General features: G+C 36.9%; 1 protein-coding gene across 3 annotated transcripts in view; it reads right to left on the reverse strand.

Annotated features, from left to right (window-relative positions):
* The window catches only part of HMGCLL1 (3-hydroxy-3-methylglutaryl-CoA lyase like 1), a 136,224-nt gene extending 116,360 nt beyond the window's left edge, over nt 1-19,864 (reverse strand). For all 3 annotated transcript variants that reach the window (XM_060110215.1, XM_060110214.1, XM_060110213.1), the window contains exon 1: nt 19,757-19,864. In XM_060110215.1, coding sequence (XP_059966198.1) covers nt 19,757-19,864 — 108 coding nt within the window. The remainder of the gene's footprint in view (nt 1-19,756) is intronic.
* Between the last annotated feature and the right edge of the window lie 1,286 nt (nt 19,865-21,150).

The raw sequence follows: 21,150 nt of genomic DNA on the forward strand, positions 1-21,150 counted from the left end.
TCCAAAGTTTTATTGAGAAGCAAATACTACATATTCAGCCCTCTCTTTAATCTGCCTAGTTAGTTTGTCCTTGAAGGTGCCCAATTAGATTTACACTTTACTATCATCCAGAAAAAGAGCCTGCCTAGAGCTGTGACAGGAAGGTTAAGTCTCTCTGGTAAAGGCTACCATGCACACACTCACATCCGGTGGAACCATTCGAGTGAGTTCTGGACAATGGGGCAAAGCAAAATGTGTCACTTCACTCCGGAAGTGGTAAGAAATAGATATGTCTTTCCCCTGGTCTCTATCTCCCTCCTCTAAATAGCAAGGACCTAGAGCAGGGCAGTGCCACAAGAAGAAAGACTTTGGCTCACTGATGGCCAAATCACCCAACCTGGACTTGAGCAAGAAATCACCTGTGATGATTTTGAGGCACAGAAAATGTGGAGTTCTGTGTTGCAGTGTTTACACATCCTGGGTAATGAAACCCAACTCTTAGATTTTGAGCCTTGAGTAGAGATGGAGTCTTGTGTCTGCTGAGTCTCCATACATTGAGATTAAAGGATTTTTAAGTGATTTCTGGAAGGGATGACTGCGGGTAGAGCCAGGCACTCACTTCCAAACATTGTCTTATCTTTCTCTCTAATATCTAACTCTTCCAGATGCTCAAGTATCTGGCATCAAGAAGAAGAACTTGTATTCAGTGGAAACTTGATTTTGTTTTTAAGGATAAACATGAGCCTTTGGGGGAGAAATAAACTGTCTTTCATCCCGTATCATCTAAACTGAAAAAAGAATTGTATTCATTCATTCATTTATTCCTTTATTCACTTATTCATGCATCCCTTTATTCATTAATTCATTCATCCCTTTATTCACTCATTCATTCCTCCCTTTATTCACTCATTCATGCATCCCTTTATTCATTAATTCATTCATTCATTTATTCACAAATTCATTCATCCCTTTATTCACTCATTCATTCCTCCCTTTATTCACTCATTCATTCATTTGCAGTTGGGAGTGGGGAACTGTGAGTAGGCAAGAGGGAAGGGCAGGAAGAAGAGATTGTGTAAAACAGTTTAAAGCAACTGCTGTCTTTACACATTATGAATGAGTTAGCACCAAACTGCTAAAGTAAAACCCCTCGCTTGATTAAAGCCTTGATTTCCATTTCCAAAACCCAAAACCCAAAATCTTAGGATTTTAAAGTAGGGCCAATATAATCAGAGTAAGACTGCAAAGGTGTAATAGCAGGATGTCTTTCCAATTCTAAGACGTGATTTCCAGCGGCTCGGAATAACGAGACATCACCGCTGTCCTTTACTGTTCCAAAAAAACACGTCCCAGTATGTTCTGTATTATGTGAATCTTGTGTTCTATTTCACTTGATACCTCTAAGTCGGTCTGTCCAAATTCCAATTCCAGCTTTTTCTAAGTTCTGCTGTGATCTACAGTTCATTCTGTTGTCTTTTCCATAATCCCTCCACTCCATATTATATATACACCTTCAGTGCTCCTTCCCTCTCTCCCATCCTAACACCTTCCCTTAATCGCCTCTTAATCATTTGCCTGTAAAGTAAAACCGTCCAGCCACTTATTGTTTCCTTCCAGATGCTGCCGTGAAATGACTCCCCATCGGCTTCCTGAATATTCCATCATGGTCAGTTGGCCGGGCAGATTGTGAGTGCAGCACTCCAGAGTTTTTAAGCTCTTTCTTTCCAAGAAAACTCAGAGCTAACACCATTGTTTCCTCACAAAAACAGCTAACATCTGCAGACTGGAACATCAAAACAAAAAAAAATTGTGCATGGTTCTGCTAAAGTTGGATGCAAACTTTCTCGGCCACTTTAGGCAATAAATCAATGTTCTTCTTTTCAATTTCTATTGAAAAATAAACTGTAGTGGCAGATTTTCAATTTCTCCTCAGAGGAATACTTAACAAACAGGTTACATGCAATGACTAATTAGTCTTTCTGCCTTCCATTTAAGCAAAGTCAGCTTCTATTTGGAAATCCTCTACTCTATCTTAAGCCAACTTTAAAAAAAAACTATATGAATTATCTAAGAAACAGACACAGACTCACAGACGCTGAGAACAGACTTGTGGTTGCCAAGGGTGGGGGAGGGATGGATTAGGAGTTTGGGGTTAGCAGATGCAAACTATTATATATAGAATGGATGGACAGCAAGGTCCTACTGTATAGCACAGGGAACTATATTCAATATCCTGTGATAAAACATAATGGAAAAGAATATGAAAAAGAATGTATATATGTGTATAACTGAGTTACTTTGCTGTATAGCAGAAATTAACGCATTTTTAAATCAACTCTACTTCAATAAATTTTGTTTAAAAATCTATATGATTAAGCTTAAGTAACAGCCCATCATCATCAACTATAAAATCAATAAAATCCCTCTATCAATATAATGTTAAACTGATAAAATTAAAATTCCAATTGTTATATTAATACCCATTCTAATTTTGTACCTTGAATAGCACTTTCTAACTTCTTCCTTTTAAATGCCACTGTTTTATTCCTAAGTAGAAATGATTTCTCTTTCCTCACTTGGACCATTCCAAGCTGGTCTTCTCAGTATACACTAGAGTCAAAAACGAATGAGATTTTAAACCATAATACCAGATTCTCAAACAATTCTATAATATCTCTTTACAAAGTTCACAAGTCATTTAAACATTTTTTATCCCTCTTTAAATGTCCAGTGGTATTTTATAAATACCAATAACAGGAACATCTACGTATATTAGAGATCACTAAAAGAAACATACACACACAGAAACTATTTTAATGCTGGGTAGTTTGAGAGAATGAAAGATGGTTGAGAGAATGAAAGATGGTTGTTCAGAAAAGGCCTCAGGATCTGCTGCCCCTACCACCAGGCCACCTGCCCTCAAGGGGTCTCCTTTTAGTCCTTGTGGAGGGAAGGGGCTGGGACCTCAAACCTTAGGTGGGTTCAGTTAGCAGTCATAAGTGTCCAAAGTCACATACTATAAATCTAATAACTTAAAATGGTCATTTGAAAACTTATTTGAGATAATATATTGAAGTCTCAAGGACCCTCAAAGATGAGAGCAGAACAGGCTAAGCAGTCAACTACAAGGCAGGCAGGACAAACAGAGCTGCATTGTGGAAGATTCTATCCTAATGAACACCTTGTCCTACACGCCCACTTTTCAGGGGTTCCTCTCAGCTCTTATCATATCAATCTCATATACAATGTCCTCAACTACCCCAGGTCAGAATTTCCCCAAGTGCTCTAACTCCAAAATTTATGCTTTGATATATTCCCATTCACCCAACCGTAATAAATATATACTCATTTATATTCATAGACATAAACCTACATCCATGCACTTGCAGACATGTTTGGATATGGATGGTGTCTCTTTCATGCACAAGTTGAGATATATATAGATATATAGATATAGATATAGATATATATTTATATTTATATATATACATATATATATTTTTTACAAGAACTAGTTCATGAGCCATAAATTTTTGCCTTCATGAAAATTAGAGCAACTAAAATTTATCAACACTTGAAAAGTATTCAAATTTTTAGCTAATAATAACTAGTAAATTATAAACTCATGTTCTAGGAAAATATTGATATATGCTGGCAGGGATGTTAAAGCCAAAATGGAAAAAAATAAAACACACAGCCTCTAGACTGAATATGATTACACTCTGCCTCGACAGTAATACAAACAGCAAAACTGTAAAGAATCTGTTCAGTTTTTCTGACTTTCAATTCCTGTGATTTCTATGGTATATGACATTTATATATTTTACTAATGATTAGGCACATATTCAATTTTTTCACACTTTTCCTTCCTGGAAATTAATAAGATATCATTATGTTATAGCATGTCTCAGTTCAGTTTAATTATTTTAAACTCTCTAAAAGAGCTCTCAGAACAGACTTGTGGTTTCCAAGGGTGAGGGGGTTGGGGAAGGGATGGAGTGAGAGGTTGGGGTTAGCAGATGTAAGCTTTTATATATAAAATGGATAAACATGGATAAACAAAGTCCTACTGTATAGCACGGGGAAGTGTATTCAATATCCTGTGATAAACCATAATGAAAAGAATATTTAAAAAGAATGTATATATATGCATAACTGAATCACTTTGCTGCACAGCAGAAATTAACACAACATTGTAAATCAACTATACTTCAATAAAAAAATAAGAGTTCTCAGCATTCACTTTTTACTGTCCCTACTGTTTAACAGAAAATACCTCCAACAATACTATGAATCTGAAAACAGAAGATGGTTATTACATGTAGCGTGACTAGTTAAATGATTTGATACCAAGTTTTACATGTGGATTCATTAAAACTATTGATAGCTAAATAGGAGTTCACACAAAATGAATGACAAGGATCGTCTTTGTCTTCTCCTTCCCAAGTTTGAGAAGGAGTTGCTGGTCTTTCACACTTGCTTTTAGGAAAAAGAAAAGTGGCATCAACTATCCAGGGACTTGCAGCTTCCCCAGAGGTGGATGGTGCAGCCTCCAAGCCTGAGCACCCCTGGAACCGAGGCAGCCCCACGTAGAGGGGAAGGGGCCATGGGAGCTCCTGACCCCTCACCAACCTGCACTCCCAGCCCAGGTTTGAGAAACGCTGAGCAGTAATGCAAGGATAGCAAAATTGCAGGAAAGCGCAGTGTGAGAGTGTTCAGTCCTAACTCGTGTTCAGTCCTAACGTGCCTGGGTCTGGTTCCTGAGTTACTCAGGCTGAGTTTCTCAAATGGAAGATACTGAAGTCCTTCTCCTGAGGGCATATTCTTGACATTAGAACAACTGCTTTGACAAATGACAGAAAATTATCATTTTCTATGCTTCAAGCAGCCCATGTCTTATTAATAAAAAATATTATTAACCTGACAAGAGTTCTTCAGAATATGTTAGGTCACTGAGTTGTTTTTTGCTTTTTTGTTTTGTTGCATTGTAGTATGCCTTTTCTCTACACACTATGGTCTTGGATGTCCACTGGGGAAAAAAAAGAATAAAGATTCAACAGTTAAAGTAAATAGACTTTTCTGACAGAAGTTATCCAAGAACTTTCAATATGTATATGAAGTCTGCATACACAATATTTGGTATATAAGCAACAATACATTTTAAATAAATCTGACCTTTTTGATATGATGGTACTTGCTCATTTGACCTACTTACTAAAAAACTAAGGAAGGATGTGTGTCTCAGAAATATCCTGTAAAACTATTAACCTGAGCTCAGGAGAAAGAGAAGGCTGCTGGTAGATCAGAGTGAAAGGAGGAGATCATGAAAAGTCACAAAAGTCTTTGGAATCCTCATAAAAAATCTGAATAACTTGTCTTTGAAGAAGAGTGATTTATTCAGGTCCATCCACCTCAGGCTTTAAATGCTGGATCTCAAAATAAACTACAGTTCAAAGCTAAGCTATATCATCCTAAGCCATTTGTAACCAACTGAGGTGATAGATTAAGCTAGAACTTTTTTAATATGGTAAAAAGAAAACAAATGAGTACAAAATAATTTTCCTGTAACTGAAGTTCCTACTGTTCAATTGACTGATGTGATGTAGTGAAGAAATACAGGCTTTGGAACATTACACAGATTCAAATCTAGTGCCGCTACCAGGTACTTGGCCTGGAGGAAGTAAATATTATTCATTCCCTTTCCTCATATTAAAAATGGAAATCACTGGACCTTCTTTGCAGGACTATAAGAGTTCAGAAAGTATGTAAATTCCTTAGCAAACTTTGCTGATAAAGAGTGTTTGGTGCCCAAGTGTCCACTGAAAAATGAATGGATAAAGAAGATGTGACACATATATACAATGGAATATTACTTGGCCATAAAAAAGGATGAAATAATGCCATTCGCAGCAACATGGATGGACCTAGAGATTATCATATGAAGTGAAGTAAGTCCGATGGAGAAAGACAAATATCATATGATATCACTTACATGTGGAATCTAAAATATGATATGAATGAATCTACCTATGAAACAGAAACAGACTCACAGGCATAGAGAACAGACTTGTGGTTGACAAGGGGGAAGGTGGGTGGGGGAGGGATGGAGTGGGAGGTTTGGATTAGCAGATGCAAGCTTTTACATATAGAATGGATAAACAACAAGGTTCTACTATATAGCACAGGGAACTATATTCAATATCCCGTGATAAACCATTATGGAAAAGAATACGAAAAAAATATACATGGGGCCTCCCTGGTGGCGCAGTGGTTAAGAGTCCGCCTGCCGATGCAGGGGATACGGGTTCGTGCCCCGGTCTGGGAGGATCCCATATGCCGCGGAGCGGCTGGGCCCGTGAGCCATGGCCGCTGGGCCTGCGCATCTGGAGCCTGTGCTCCGCAACAGGAGAGGCCACAACAGTGAGAGGCCCACATACCGCAAAAAAAGAAAAAATATATATATATACATGTATAACTGAATCACTTTGCTGTACAGCAGAAATCAACATAACATTGTAAATCAAGAATACTTCAATACCTATGTTTTCCTCTAAGAGTTTTATAGTGTCTGGCCTTACATTTAGGTCTTTAATCCATTTTGAGTTTATTTTTGAGTATGGTGTTAGGGAGTGTTCTAATTTCATACTTTTACATGTACCTGTCTGGTTTTCCCAGCACCGCGTATTGAAGAGGCTATCTTTTCTCCACTGTATATATTCTTGCCTTCTTTATCAAAGATAAGGTGACCATATGTGAGTGGGTTTATCTCGGGGCTTTCTATCCTGTTCCATTGATCCATATTTCTGTTTTTGTGCCAGTACAATACAGTCTTGATTACTGTAGCTTTGTAGTATAGTCTGAAGTCAGGGAGCCTGATTCCTCCAGCTCCATTTTTCATTCTCAAGATTGCTTTGTCTATTTGGGGTCTTCTGTGTTTCCATACAAATACCAAAAGTAGGGTGGATAGCTAGTGGGAAGCAGCCGCATGGCACAGGGAGATCAGCTAGGTGGTTTGTGACCACCTAGAGGGGTGGGATAGGGAGGGTGGGAGGGAGGGAGATGCAAGAGCGAAGAGATATGGGAACATATGTATATGTATAACTGATTCACTTTGTTGTAAAGCAGAAACTAACACACCATTGTAAAGCAATTATACTCCAATAAAGATGTTAAAAATAAATAAATAAATAAATTTATTAAAAAGTAAAAAAAAAGAATAGTTCAATAAAATAAATTTTTAAAAAAAGAGTGGTTGGTGGTATCATCATCTTCTTCATATAATTTCCTAAACTCTTATTAATAATATTCTATTAACAATTAGCATAATATTATGTCTCTCATATATTCTTAAATTTGTCCCATGCAATAAGCCAGTTACAAATCTATTGCAAGTATGCTAAAATAATACTCCTGCCCCTAAATAATAACCAGTTATCACTATGGCATTCCCATGAAAAGGTCAGCATCTATACAATGCTTCGGAGAGCAAATAGATTTAAGAGATCCAGCTCTCTAGAGATGAGTGTTTATGCAAGCTTCTGTTCCATCTCCTTTAGCTCAAGTTTTCCCTTCAACATTTCCTAGAGCATACACTCAGCAGAATTACAGTGAATTAAATATTAAAATCTTGTCATACGGGAATGGGAACTAAATGACAGCAGACATTCATGACTGAACCTCTGAATCACTCCATCTCGTTCTCCACAGGTCCTGCAAATGTTTTCTAGACGCACCCCTAAAATCTAGGCAAAGAGAATTCCAAATTGCCCTCAGCTTTTATGTGTGATCAGGTCCACAGCTTTCTGCAAAACGCAAGGTTTGAAAGGTGACATAGCATTTTAAAAATCAGAGAATCCTTGGTCCCTCTGTAAAAATTCTCAGAAAGTAGAAATTGTGTCTAACTAAAATAAGATTCATATTTTGACTTCAACATTCAGCTATGATCGGCTTCTATTTCACAGTGAAATAAATATAGATTGAGGAAAGAATTTAAAAAGTGGATGCCAAACTCTGCACATCCAGTGGGTTACAGACATGCAAAAGTAGTGGCAGAGAGCCCCTCCACTTCTTTCAAGATCCATCTGGAAGGAAACCCCAGAAGGAAAGATGTCTGACAGACATGTCCTCTTTGGCGTTTCCTGCCTTCTTGTCTTCCAAGCTTCCTAGACCCCATCAGTTGTTAATAAAGTTCACCAAAAAGACTTTCTGAAAGGCTGATTTCACAGTGTGGAACTTATATTAAAGACATTTTTCTCTAGTTGAAGTTTCCTTCCATCCGCATTTCCCTACTTCACAAATCCAAGAAAGCATGACTTGGAAAGTTGCAAGCGTAGGGTGACATTTGATGTGCTATCAGTGGGATACTCAGACCAAATGCTGAATCCAACACCAGAGACCATAGCTTACACACTGCAACAGAGAAGCTGCATCACCCTGAGGGTATCATTATACCCCTCGACGTCTCTACTCCTTCTCCCGTAAAATGGAGTTACGAGAATATGCATATCATACGCTGTGTGGATTAACCTAAAAAAATGGAAAGTGCACGAAAAGCTAGATTCTACCTTTTTTTTTGTGACCTTTACAATGATAGCTGATAGCCATGAAAGAAAAAAATTGACTTTCAAACTTCCAAAATGAACACATGAATTTAAAAATCAGACATTCTATTCCAATACAAAAATAATAAATAAGAGTGAAAGCTACTAATTCTTGTTTACAAAAATAATATCTTTGATATAATTAAACACATATTTTTGCCAATTAGAAAGTCAATGAATGTGGCTTAAACCAGCTGAAGTTTACTCTATGAATGAATTCTTATCATATCCAAACTAATTTATTCTGCAAACATTTACCAGGATCTAAGTACTTAAGACTTCTGGATAACAGAAAAGGTAAATAAAACATAGTTTCACTCCTTGAGAAGACCTCAGTCTAGCACTGCAAATATTACATATTTACTAAAGAGATGTTTCTACCTACTCAACCATCTTTGGGAAGGAACTGGGCTTCAATGAAGAAAACAAACATGGGTCCACTGAGCAGTATTCAAGAACTGGGGTTGGCAGGGGCAGCAGTGAAGAACACAGAGAAATACTTATAAAGAAAAGTTTCACCACAAGTAAAAGGCGAGTATCCATCTTCAAATCAAGTATGAAAGTAATAATAAGGCACTTTTTAAAATTAGGGATCTTTAAATTATTACTTTTGTAAAAGATTAGATATATGAAAAATAGATACATACATAGATAGATACATTGATTGATCGATTGCTTGATGGATGACAGATAGATGTTAGATGGATGATAGGTAGATTGATTTATTGATGGATGGATGGATGGATGGATGATGGATGAAAGATGATAGATAAATAGGTAAGTGACAGATGGGTGAAAGAAAGAAAGAAAGAAAGAAAGAAAGAAAGAAAGAAAGAAAGATGACAGATAGGTGATAGATATAGTTAAGACAATACTTAACATTAGGGACCTTTAAATTATTTTTTTCTTGTAAGAGAGTAGCTTAGATAGATGACAGATAGATAGATGATAGATAATAGATTGATGATAGATATATAGATTGATTGATAGATGGATGGATGATAGAGAGAGAGAGAGAGATGATATATGAATGACAGATAGATAGGTAGTTGATGCAGCGACAGATTGATAAACACAGATACAGATACAGATTGATATTTTATATTCATACACATATATATTTACCACATAGACTACAATCATCATCATTAACTCCCCCGGCCCTGAATTAGAATAAATGTACAAGCTTGTGTTTAACTGAACTGCAAGAAAGGATTGTGGGGGGTAGGGGGTGAGGGGAAGTGATCCAAATAAAAAGCAAAGCCAAGAAATGAGCTTTCAGAGGAGCACAGCAATGAAGAATGAAAATGTGGCCTGGGCTGCACCCCTGGGACAGAATCTCCAGTGGTTCTACCTCCCATGTGACATTTGGCCCTCCTGCCCCACAGCATCCTCACCACCCAGCAAGCGTCAGGGCCAGGGTACAGCTCTTCTCCTCCTTGGAGCAGGCGGAGAAGTGTCAGCTCCTCCTTTCTAGAGCATGATTACAACTCACAGCTCCAGCCCCTTCATCACTACCTAGAAACAACAGCTTTCACATAAGTTTTATATTTTTCAGAGAGCTTTTCCATTCTTGTAATCTTGGCTTTTACATAAATTACATGAAAAAATAAAGTCCAAAATATACCTCTAGGAACGTGAATAACTTTTAAAATTATCCTCAAGTAAAATTCAAGTAAAAATCAGTCTAATTTCAGAATGAATGTGTTTAGGAATAATATCTGGTGATCAATATTTATTTTCTATGAGAAAAGAACATAAACATTGGCTCCTGGTTAGATCCAGGAGAAGAAATCCCCAAACACCTGAGCCTTCATTTAGGAATGAATTCTGATCACTATGAAAAGGAAGATGGTCCCAAAGGGAAAAATGGCAAACTCCTGTAATTTAAAGACAACTTGCTTCCTGCTGAATGATTACGATTACACTCTACCCTGTTGGAAAATATGCCAATGTTTATAAATGCCCTGGATGGTCTCATTAAAGCACCCCCATGTAATTGTCTGTCCAGTAAGGACCACAGAATCAAATATCCACATGCACAGGAAGATAACCTGGGTGCCCAAGGTAGCTAGTATATGAGTAAAGAGTACAAATCCTGTTTAAGGCATTCATATGTACTTATCTTTTTAGTGTAGTCTTGACTAAACAAAACATTTCCAGAGGTTAAATATGGCTCACCTGTGTAGCAGCAAATTTGCATCTCCTACTTAAACTAACAATCACGAGACCAGGAAACTTTTTTTCTTGTGTTGCTTTTACTGTGAGATCTTCAAGCAGGCTGGACAACACTTTCGAATCAGAATTTCTGCTAAAATGATATTCCCCACATATATGAGTTTGTACGATCTCTTTTAAATACCATCTGCTCCATAAAAGTGACCCATCAAGTTATGGGTCTGCACAGTCTAGCCCCTTAGTTGATGAGGGAAAATGAAAAGAAACAAAAATAAAAGCTAAACTTGGAAGAGGAAAATGAGGAAAGAAGAAAGGGTCAGGGAAAGTTACAGCCCAGGGTGAATAAGCAGAAAGGAAGCCAGAAGACTTGGAGGAGTTTAGAGCTAATGAAAAAAACAAGCACACAGGGCAGGGGGAGGAAAGGATGTGAAAGCCAGCTGGAAGGAGAGAAAGCAAGGAAGAGAGGAGCTAACAGAAATCCAAGGACAGAAAGTATTGGAGATGGGAGGGAACAGGAAATTTATTGGAAACCAAGTTGTTTTTCCTTATGCATCCAATGCAATTCTATTCCAGGCAGAACTCTAGTCTCACCTTCAAAGAGGAGAGAAGAGAAGTCAAAACTCATAGGAGCCTTTCATGGGCTGGAGCCAGGAGCTCTCAGAAGACAGATTAGAGGAAACATGAGCCTACAGCTGACCCTTTGACAGAAGATACAGGGATGAAGGGGCAGCAGCATCACTCAGTCCAGCATTTCCCAAAAGGTAGGTGAAGCAAAAACAGTGAGAGCTGGGCTCCAACACAGAGCTACTGAATCTGAATTTCTAGCACATTTAATAAACACCTCCATTGACTCCTATCACCAGAAAGGTCAGGAAGCACTGGTATAGTGGTGAAAACTGGGAGCTCTGGAACCTCAGCTGACTGAATTCAATTCCTAGATCATCAACTACTGACCATGAACAAATTATTTAATGTTTCTATATCCCAGTTACTAAACCTATAAAATGGATTGTTATGGGGATTGAGTTATGGCATGTAAAGCAGTTAGAAGTGCCCAATGTATATTGAATATGAACCAGAAACGAATCAAGACAAAGCGAAAGACAGCATTGTAAAGAAAAGGTTAATAATAAGGAGAAAATGTTTTTACCCACTTCAGGGTCATTAAATAGAAAGATCCAAAATAATCTCATATCAATAGAGATAAAATACTGTAAATTTAATCACTCATTGGTTCATTCATTCATTTAACAAATTTTATTGAATTTTGTCACACATAAAGAGGGAATAAATAGCATACTGTTTTCCCAAAGCAAGATACTTAATTTAGGCAGCATATTAATTTTTATCTTTAAAAAATATCTGTCAAAATTTTTACTTATAGTGAAAATCATTATGTCAGTTTTTCTGTAAAATATTATTTTTCATGAAGCAGCCAATCTTTTAATTCAATTTTTTGACTTTAAATTGTTACTCTATACAAAGTTCAAGCTATAAGATGAATAAGTTCTAGGAATCTAAGGCACAGCATAGTGATTAACACTACAGTTAATAATATATTATATCCTTGAAAGCTGCTAAGAGAGTAAATCTTAAATGGTCTCAGCACAAAAAAGAAATGGTAATTATGTGATGAGATGCAGATGTTAGCCAATGCTATGGTGATAATCATTTTGCAATATATGAATGTATCAAATGTGTATACCTTAAACTTACACAATGTTATATGTCAATTATATTTCAATAAACCTTGAAAAATAAATACACAAATTGTTACTCTCAACAGTTTGCATATTACCTGGAATGTAACCACTTCAAAAGTTTTGTAATATGGTAAATGAATATATTTTTTCAACTCCAATTATATTACAAAATAGTTTTTTTTAATATTCCCTCTGTTATATTAGTAATTTTTTAACTAACTTGTTCAGAACAAACTTCTCACAGAGAACCAGAAAATCTGGTGAAAATATTAGTGAAAAACACTTGTTTGATAGCCTTAGGAGTCTCCAAGGGAGGGTGTACTTCAGTGGCCAAGATACTCGCAGAAGAAAAACACAGAGGGTTCATACCAAAATTCAGCATGAACTTTCCTCTTGAGGCATTCGCCAATTCTATGCAATCAGATGAGAAGCTGAGAAGAGCATCAGAGCTTCCAGGAGTCTTAGAAGTTGGGGAGGAAATATTTTTGAGTTCAGGTTCAACAAGGAGAATACATTCTGGTAAACACTCTAGGCTTTTAGTTAGAACCCCTGGAGAGCAACAAAATAAAAGTAAGCGTGAAGAGAAAAGACAAGCCCTCACAAATGAAGTAGGTCCAGCCTTGAATCAGCTAAACATCTGATTGGCTTAAGGTAAGATACCCTTGCACTTATTGCCTGTTAGAAGCAAAAGATAATCAACCCTTCCTGCACCTCACACCCATCAGAATGGCTATTACCAAAATGACAAGAAATAAGTGTTGGTGAGGATGTGGAGAAAAGGGAACCCTTGTGCAATGGGAATGTAAATTGGTGCAGCCACTATGGAAAACAGCATGAAGGTTCCTCAAAAAATTAAAAATAATACTATCATATGATTCAGCAATTCTGCTTCTAGCTATTTATCCCAAGGGAAGGAAATCATTGTCTTGAACAGATATCTGCACCCCCATGTTCATTGCAGCACTCTTTGCAACAGCCAAGACATGAAAACAACCCAAGTACCCATTGACAGATGAATGGATAAAGAAAATATGGTGTATATATCTACACAAAGACATATTATTCAGTCATAAAAAGAAGGAAATCATGCCATTTGTTACCTGATGGACCCTGAGGGTATTATGCTAAGCAAAATAAGTCACACAGAAAGAGACAAGTACTTATATGTGAAATCTTAAAAAAAAAATTAGATACAGAAAACAGACTGGTGGTTGCCAGAGGCAGGGTGTAGAGGGTGGGCAAAAGGGAGTGGGGGAAGGTAATCATCTCTGGAGGACAGTATGTCTCAGAGCCTCAAATTATGTCTATAACATTTTCATAACAGGTGTCTAAACTAAACTGAAAAATTAGTAGGCATTGCAAGAGGAAAGATACATGAAAGAGATCCACTGGAGATCTGAATATTGGAGGTACCAGACATGGAACTTAAAATAACTGATAAGTATTCAAGAATTCTTGATAAGATGGAGAATTGTGGCAGAGAGCTAAAAATTGGTTTTAAAAACCATATAGAAGTCCATTAATTCAAAAATATAACTAAAATTAAGAACTAGCATTAAATCAGCAGCAAATTAAACAAAGCTAAAGAGGGTATTACTGAAATGGAATAGGTGAGAAAAAATATTCAGACTGAACATGGTGAGAAAAAAAGATTAAAAAATACAAAAAATGGGTATAAGAAATAAATGGGTCACAAGGAACAGTCTAAGATTCTTCAAGCTATAGGTCCAAGTTGGAAGGTGGTTAAAAAAGAAACAGAAGCAATAGTTGAAGAGAATTGATTGAAAGATTTCCAAAACATATGGAAGCCAACAAGCATCAAGATCCAAGAAGTGTTATGAACCATTATCAGATATAAAGAAACTACCTGTAGACTCATCATAGTCATACTGTTGGAAACCAAAGATAACAAGAAGAGAATGAAAGATATATTATCATCAAAGAACTAAAAGTAAAACTAACAGCTGATTTCCCTCTGGTTTGTCTCTGGTTTCCATTTTACCTGTTGAGAAATCTGCATTTCATACTGCTGTCATGTCATGTATTCTAATTATTTATATGGAACATATATTTATAGTCAATATTCATTACATTTATGCACACTGAACATGTATATACATAAATGTAATTCAGCAAAGAAAAACTGAAAGAAATTATCACCACCAGATTTTTACTAAAGAAAATATTAAAGCAAATATTTCTAGTTGAAGGGAAATAATTTCAGATGAAAGAATGGAGATGAGGAAAGCAAAAAGAGCAAAGAAAAGTGGAAATATGTGCATAGATATAAATGTATATTGACTATAAATACATATTACAAATATACCATATAGAAAATTAATATATACAACAACAATATAGAAAGTGAAGGCAGTAAAGGGAGTTAAATTATCATATTTTTAATAAGTTGCAATAGAACTAATTTATATAATATTTTAATAAGTCAAGGTTGTATGTTGACCTCTTATAGGTAGCAACTACCAGTACCATAAAAAACAGTACATAACTAACAAGCCAACCCAAGGGAAAAATGAATTTTAAAATTTACATAATTTCAAAAGAAGTCATAAAAAAGAGAAACAGGGCAATAAAGGACAAAAGAACACCTGAGACAAACAGAAAACAAACAGTGGAAATGGTAGTTTGGTTCCTTTCTGAAAATTCCTCCCCACTCACTCTAGGGTATTTTGTAAATGTACTAACAGCTTCAGAGTTGTAAACTGAAAAGCATATAGTTACTTTAATCTTTTAATTAAATTTAAGCAAAAATATTATACATTCCAATTAAATTCAAGAGATAGTTTAACACTAAATACTTGGAATCATAATATTTGCTGACAGCAAATGTAACTTAAAGGATCAGGATATAATGTAAAATAACTATAAATTTAATCTCACAAAATCTACAATTTTGTCTTTAAAAAACTAATATATTTTAAGTGTTGTTTATGATAGAATTTAGGTCCTTAGGAATTTTATTGCTGTAATGGGGTATTAATACATGAAGTGCTTAAGCAGCACTTGGAAGTCAAAGAAGGACTACTTTACAGGGAACCTAAATTTTAATCCAAACTTTAAACCACCAGTTAAGCCAGCTTCATCATATCCATTTTAACCGAGACAAATATAGAAAATAAAACAGGCCCTAAGAGATAGCTTGGACCATAGAAGGATCAATTTTAACCTCCTGGTCTATTAAGGAAATCTGAAAAACCAATGCCATTAGATATAAAAAAAAAAAAAGAGAGAGGAAGAGAACTAAAGAATTTAATTAGTGGAGCTGTGGTAGTGCAAGCCTTTAATTCACATTGACCCATTTTATATTTGGTAATAAATTGCTAAACTTCAAATGTGTATATTTGTACTTACACACACACACAATATTTAATTTCATCTTAATAATATATTAGTAGCAGAAAAAGGGCAAGATTTTGAATCTTTCTATTGATGAGCACAGTATTCTTTCAAAATAGAGCACTCTGTCTGTCCCAACTGCAGCCAAATTATTTCAAAACTTAGGGGTCCTGCCCACAATTCCCTCTGCCAGATTTAACAGTGGAGAAACAGTTAAGCTCTGTGCATCTTTTAACAGCTTCCAGAATCCATTTTCAACTCTTTCTCCAACAAAGTATGACTAGATTCTATAAGATAAAAAGATAACACACAACCCAAACGTCCATCGACAGATGAATGGATAAAGAAGATGTGGTACATATATACAATGGAATATTACTCCACCATTATAAAGAATGAAATAATGCTATTTGCAGCAACATGCATGGAGCTGGAGATTATCATACTAAGTGAAGTAAGTCAGAAAAAGACAAATATCACATGCTATCACTTATATGTGGAATCTAAAAAAAAAATACAAATGAACTTATTTACAAAACAGAAATAGACTCATAGGCATAGAAAATAATCTTACAGTTACCAAAGGGGAAAGCAGGGTGAGGGATAAATTAGGATCTTGGGATTAGCAAATACAATCCACTATATATAAAATAGATAAACAACAAGGTCTTACTGTATAGCACAGGAAACTATTTTCAATAACCTAAATTGGAAAATAATCTGAAAAAGAATAGATACATATACATATGTGTATGTGTAATTGAATCGCTTTGCTGTACACCGGAAACTAATACAACATTATAAATCAACTATAGTTCAATAAAAAAAGGTTAAACACAAACAGTAATAATACCTATCTAACAGCACTAAGACCAAACTTTATTGACACCTGTCTTAATTCTCATCACTTTGGCATTCACATAACAAATAATTAGCATTTTACTACAATGTGCCAATCATTGTTTTGGACCCTGAAAAGTGCTATGAAGGATTTCACGTTCCCCATAAATCTGAGATGCTTATGACCTAGAAGGAAAAACATCCATTCATTTGTTCATTCAACAAGTATTCATTGGCCATTAAAAACTAATCAGACATTTTGTTCATTGCTGAGGACTTTGTGGTGGAATTTTTCCTTACTTTTATGACACTTAGGGTCCAGTAGGGAATTAAACATAAAATGATCACAATAATAAATGTAAAATTCATATTATTTGTAATGAACAGTGCAAACAGTAAGATAACAAGAAATGCTTGCCTTGAGAGTCTGGGAAAGATTTCATGAGGAAGCAATATTTGAGTTAAGATCTCAAGGTTAGTTATTTGAAAAGAGTCCCTATCAGAGAAGAAAACAGGTAAAGATTATGTTTCCAGAGGAAAGATGATTGGAAAATTCAAAGAAGGACACAGTGGCAAGGATAAGGGAACATAGCTTAAGAGGATGCTGCAGAGAGATGCAATGAAGAGATCACCTGAGGCTTCCAATAACACATTAAAGATTTTGCTTGCTATTCATTCCTAAAGCAATGAGAATTCACAGAAGGTTGTGAAACGGGAGAATAACATGATTCTGTGCGAAACAGAGAACTTCTCCCAGCTAGCTGTAGAAACAATGGGTTGAAGGATCGCAAGAGTCTAGTAGTTCATTGGAGAGAGAATGCCACTTTAAAATTGATAGCAGCAGCAGAGTTGGAAAAACAGATGGATCTGTGAGAAATTCGAGGTAAAAGTGCAGGACTTAGTGATACTTTGGATATGGGGGAAAGAAGGAAAGGAGCCCTTGGTTTGTGCTTCCAGGGCTGAATGAATTGCAATGGCATACCCTGTGATAGGAAATTCTAGAGAATGTCTGGGGTTGGAAGGGGAGGAAGAACGTGAATCCGATTTTGCAAATGTTGGGTTTGAATTACTTTTGAGATACCCAAGTGATGATGTCAGGTGAGCAGGTGAACAATCAGGACTGGAGCTTAAGAGAGAGATGGTAATATGAATCTGAGACATGGGTATACTAATAGTAATAGGAACTGTGAATGTGGATAAAAAGTCATGAGGAATCTGAAGATTTACCCCTGAGCCAGTCTGGTTCTAGCCTGAGGAACCAGAGAGGTAGGGCTTAAAGCAGCAACAATGTTGTTAAACACAAGCCAAAGAAGAAGGTAAATTTCAGAGTGCAGTTTCACTGCTGCTGTGAATTCAATAGGACATGACCTAAAACATTACCATTTCACAACACTGGAACTAAAACAAAACTATACATAAAATGCCATGAGAGCACAGAAAAAGGCTAGCAACTCTGGAAAGAGAAAATGGTTGGTCAAAAGAAGTGATATTTAAGCTGTGTCTGAGGAATAAATAGGAGTTTCTCACTAAAGCAGTCCAGGGTTAAAACGACAATATTTGGAGAATGTATTGCTATTTCTCCAAAAAGGAACAAAAAGTCTTTATTAGGCTGATGAAATGTCCAAAAACCCTATTCCCCGCATTCCTAGATCAGTCATCCTAGTCATTTTCTTTCTTTTTTTATCCTAGTCATTTTCAATTACCCTGTTTCTACATCCCTACAAGGCAAAGTAGACATCCTCACCTAGCAGTCTAGCCTTTGTCATGTTCCCCAAAACCCGCAAAATCAGAATATGGGGGTCGTGGGAGAGAAAAATAATATTAACCCAGCAACAAAAGTCATATAAAGTCTCAGGCTTCGGGACTGGAAGGTAAGGATTCCTGATTCTGTAACAGAGTGAATATGAAGGTTATATTATCTTTATAATACAAAGATCAAATGAGAAGGCAGGAAAATTAAATAGAAGACAAGAGAACATACAGGAAGATAAAGAATTATTTTCCCTTTCTGGATTGTCAGCAACAGTCTGAGTCAGAGGACCAGGGCCATCTTTTAAGTAATGAGGAGCAAAGTATCATTTAGAGAATCCACAAACGCTGAACTCCAATCTGTAGAACTAAAATTACAATGCCACATATTGATACATTGAACTGAAAATACACTAAGTATAAAACTATAGAAAAATGGATGCCTAATATTAGAATAGTTGATTTAAAAACACAAACTTAAATTATGCTTACCCACTAAAATATTATACTTAATACAAGTTATTATTTTGTACATAGATGAATCAGGAATAAACATTTTTGTATCCACCAAAATGCGAAAAATTAATAGCTAAACCCTGAGTCTCCCTCCCTTTTCTCACGTTTTCACATTCACTTAACAATTATCACTGTCATTCCTTTGTGAAACTTTAAATTTTAAGCTCTTTTAAGGGAAAAGTCAATTTCTTTATATAGATTTTCTTCATTTACTTGCCCTTTCTAGTTGAGAGTGCATTAAATCACAAGTATGTGGATACTACTCACTTGCCTAATAATTGTCTTAAAATGGGCTTTCAGGAATCACATGGGAATACATTTTGGACTGAAATCGCTGTTATTTACCATTTTCCCCCAGCTTGTTCAAGTGTGTTGAAGCATAAATACATTAGAGATAATTAATGATATGACGGATGATTTCATCCCACCGTGTTTTCCCAACCTTCTGTGTTGGCTTTGTTCCTTTTTCCGCCTCATATTCTGACAAATTCGTCGTCTTTGTCACACAATAATCAGGAGAGAACTGAAAAGAAGGGCGCTATCCTTGGAGGAGTGCTGTATATTATGACTCATCCCTTCCAAGGGAAACACAGAGAAGGAACAGTTTCCTTTAGGCGACCTGCACGTGGCCAAGATAGGGATGTTAGTGGGTCCGAACTGCAGGGGCTGGTCTGCAATTCACCCCAGAGAGATGATGGGAAACCTTTTAAGGGGTGAGGTTTGATATTACAGAACTGTCGCAGGAAGGGCCCGGGGTGAGAGACTACACAAGAAGGGGAGAGGAGGCCTGCGGGATGACGGGAGAGGGTGGGGACCCCCTGGGCCGCGAGGTGGTACCTGCGCGGGCTCGAACGCCCCTGCCACTGAATCCCCGATCCAGAGATGCTCCCGGAGAAGTTGTTGGTAGCTGAGGCAGTGCTTCACCGCGGATGGCATGTTCCCCATGGCCAGGTCCGGGGCGGCTGTAGGCGATGGGAGAGAGAGGGGAAGAGAGGGATGCGGGCCGCGCGCGCGCTGCGGTCCCGCGCCGGCCCCCGAGCGCGCCTTCCGCCTCCCGCGCGCGCTGAGCCCGGCCCCGCTCTGTGTACTGCGGCGGCGCCAAGCCGAGAGCGCCCAGAGCAGGGCGCGCGGGAGACACCTGCGCGCACGCGGGCCACCCGGAGCCGAAGCGCGGAGGAGGTATTCCCAGCATGGCGCGCCTGCCGCACTGCACCCAGCACGTAGAGCTGATCGCATCTGTACACGCCCAACTCACCGGCTTCTCACCTGGTTCAGAATCCACAGGGAAGAAAGGGTTAGGTCTCCATCAAAGGAAGAGGGTCTGCGTTTTCTTGTCTGGCAGTTTGCTAATTCCCAGCCTTTGGCGTCCACTGTAGATGCGTCCGGCCTTGAACTCACCTGAGTTTATCTTCATGACAATAAACTTGATATATACACACAGATTTAAAAGATAACAAAAAAGGACCTACTGTATAGCGCAGGGAACTCTGCTCAATATTCTGTAATAACCTAAATGGGAAAAGAACTTGAAAAAGCATAGATGCATGTATTCGTACAACTGAATCACTTTTCTATACACCTGAAACTAACACAACATTGCTAATAAACTATACTCCAATATAAAATAAAAATTTAAAAATAAAGACATCAGTCATATTGGCTTAAGGCCCACCCAAACAACCCTTCAAATCAGAAAATCAACCTTGACACAGCACTATCATCCAATCTACATACCCCATACAAATTTCACCAACTGTCTCAACAGTGTCCCATTTGCTCAAAAAATATCTCTATTTTTTAAAAGCTCGATTTTTAAATATTATGAGACAGGAAATAGGTTCAATATTTTGTAATAACCTGTAAGGGAATATATATATATATATATTTTTATAAGAATAAATATATATATATATACATAGAACACATATATGTTATAACTTATCCCATACATTTATACTACATATGCCAAGCTTCTGTTTTTTGTTTTCTTTGCTGTTTTTCTATTTGCTTCTAATATTAAGGTTTTATATTTTGAAAAAATGATGCAGGTCCAAAGTCTTCATATGGAAGCATTTCTTTATGACCTTTCCTTTATTTCCTTGTTAGGGCCCCACCTTAGTTATTTCTGCAATGGTTTCTCTTTATATGAAATTATTATATCAATTATATCAATCTATGGCATATGCTAAAATAAATTTCTTGGAGAGTTAAAAAATTCTGAATCATTTTGC

This window comes from Mesoplodon densirostris, chromosome 10 (genome assembly GCF_025265405.1).
Source record: "Mesoplodon densirostris isolate mMesDen1 chromosome 10, mMesDen1 primary haplotype, whole genome shotgun sequence".
Classification (NCBI taxonomy): domain Eukaryota; kingdom Metazoa; phylum Chordata; class Mammalia; order Artiodactyla; family Ziphiidae; genus Mesoplodon; species Mesoplodon densirostris.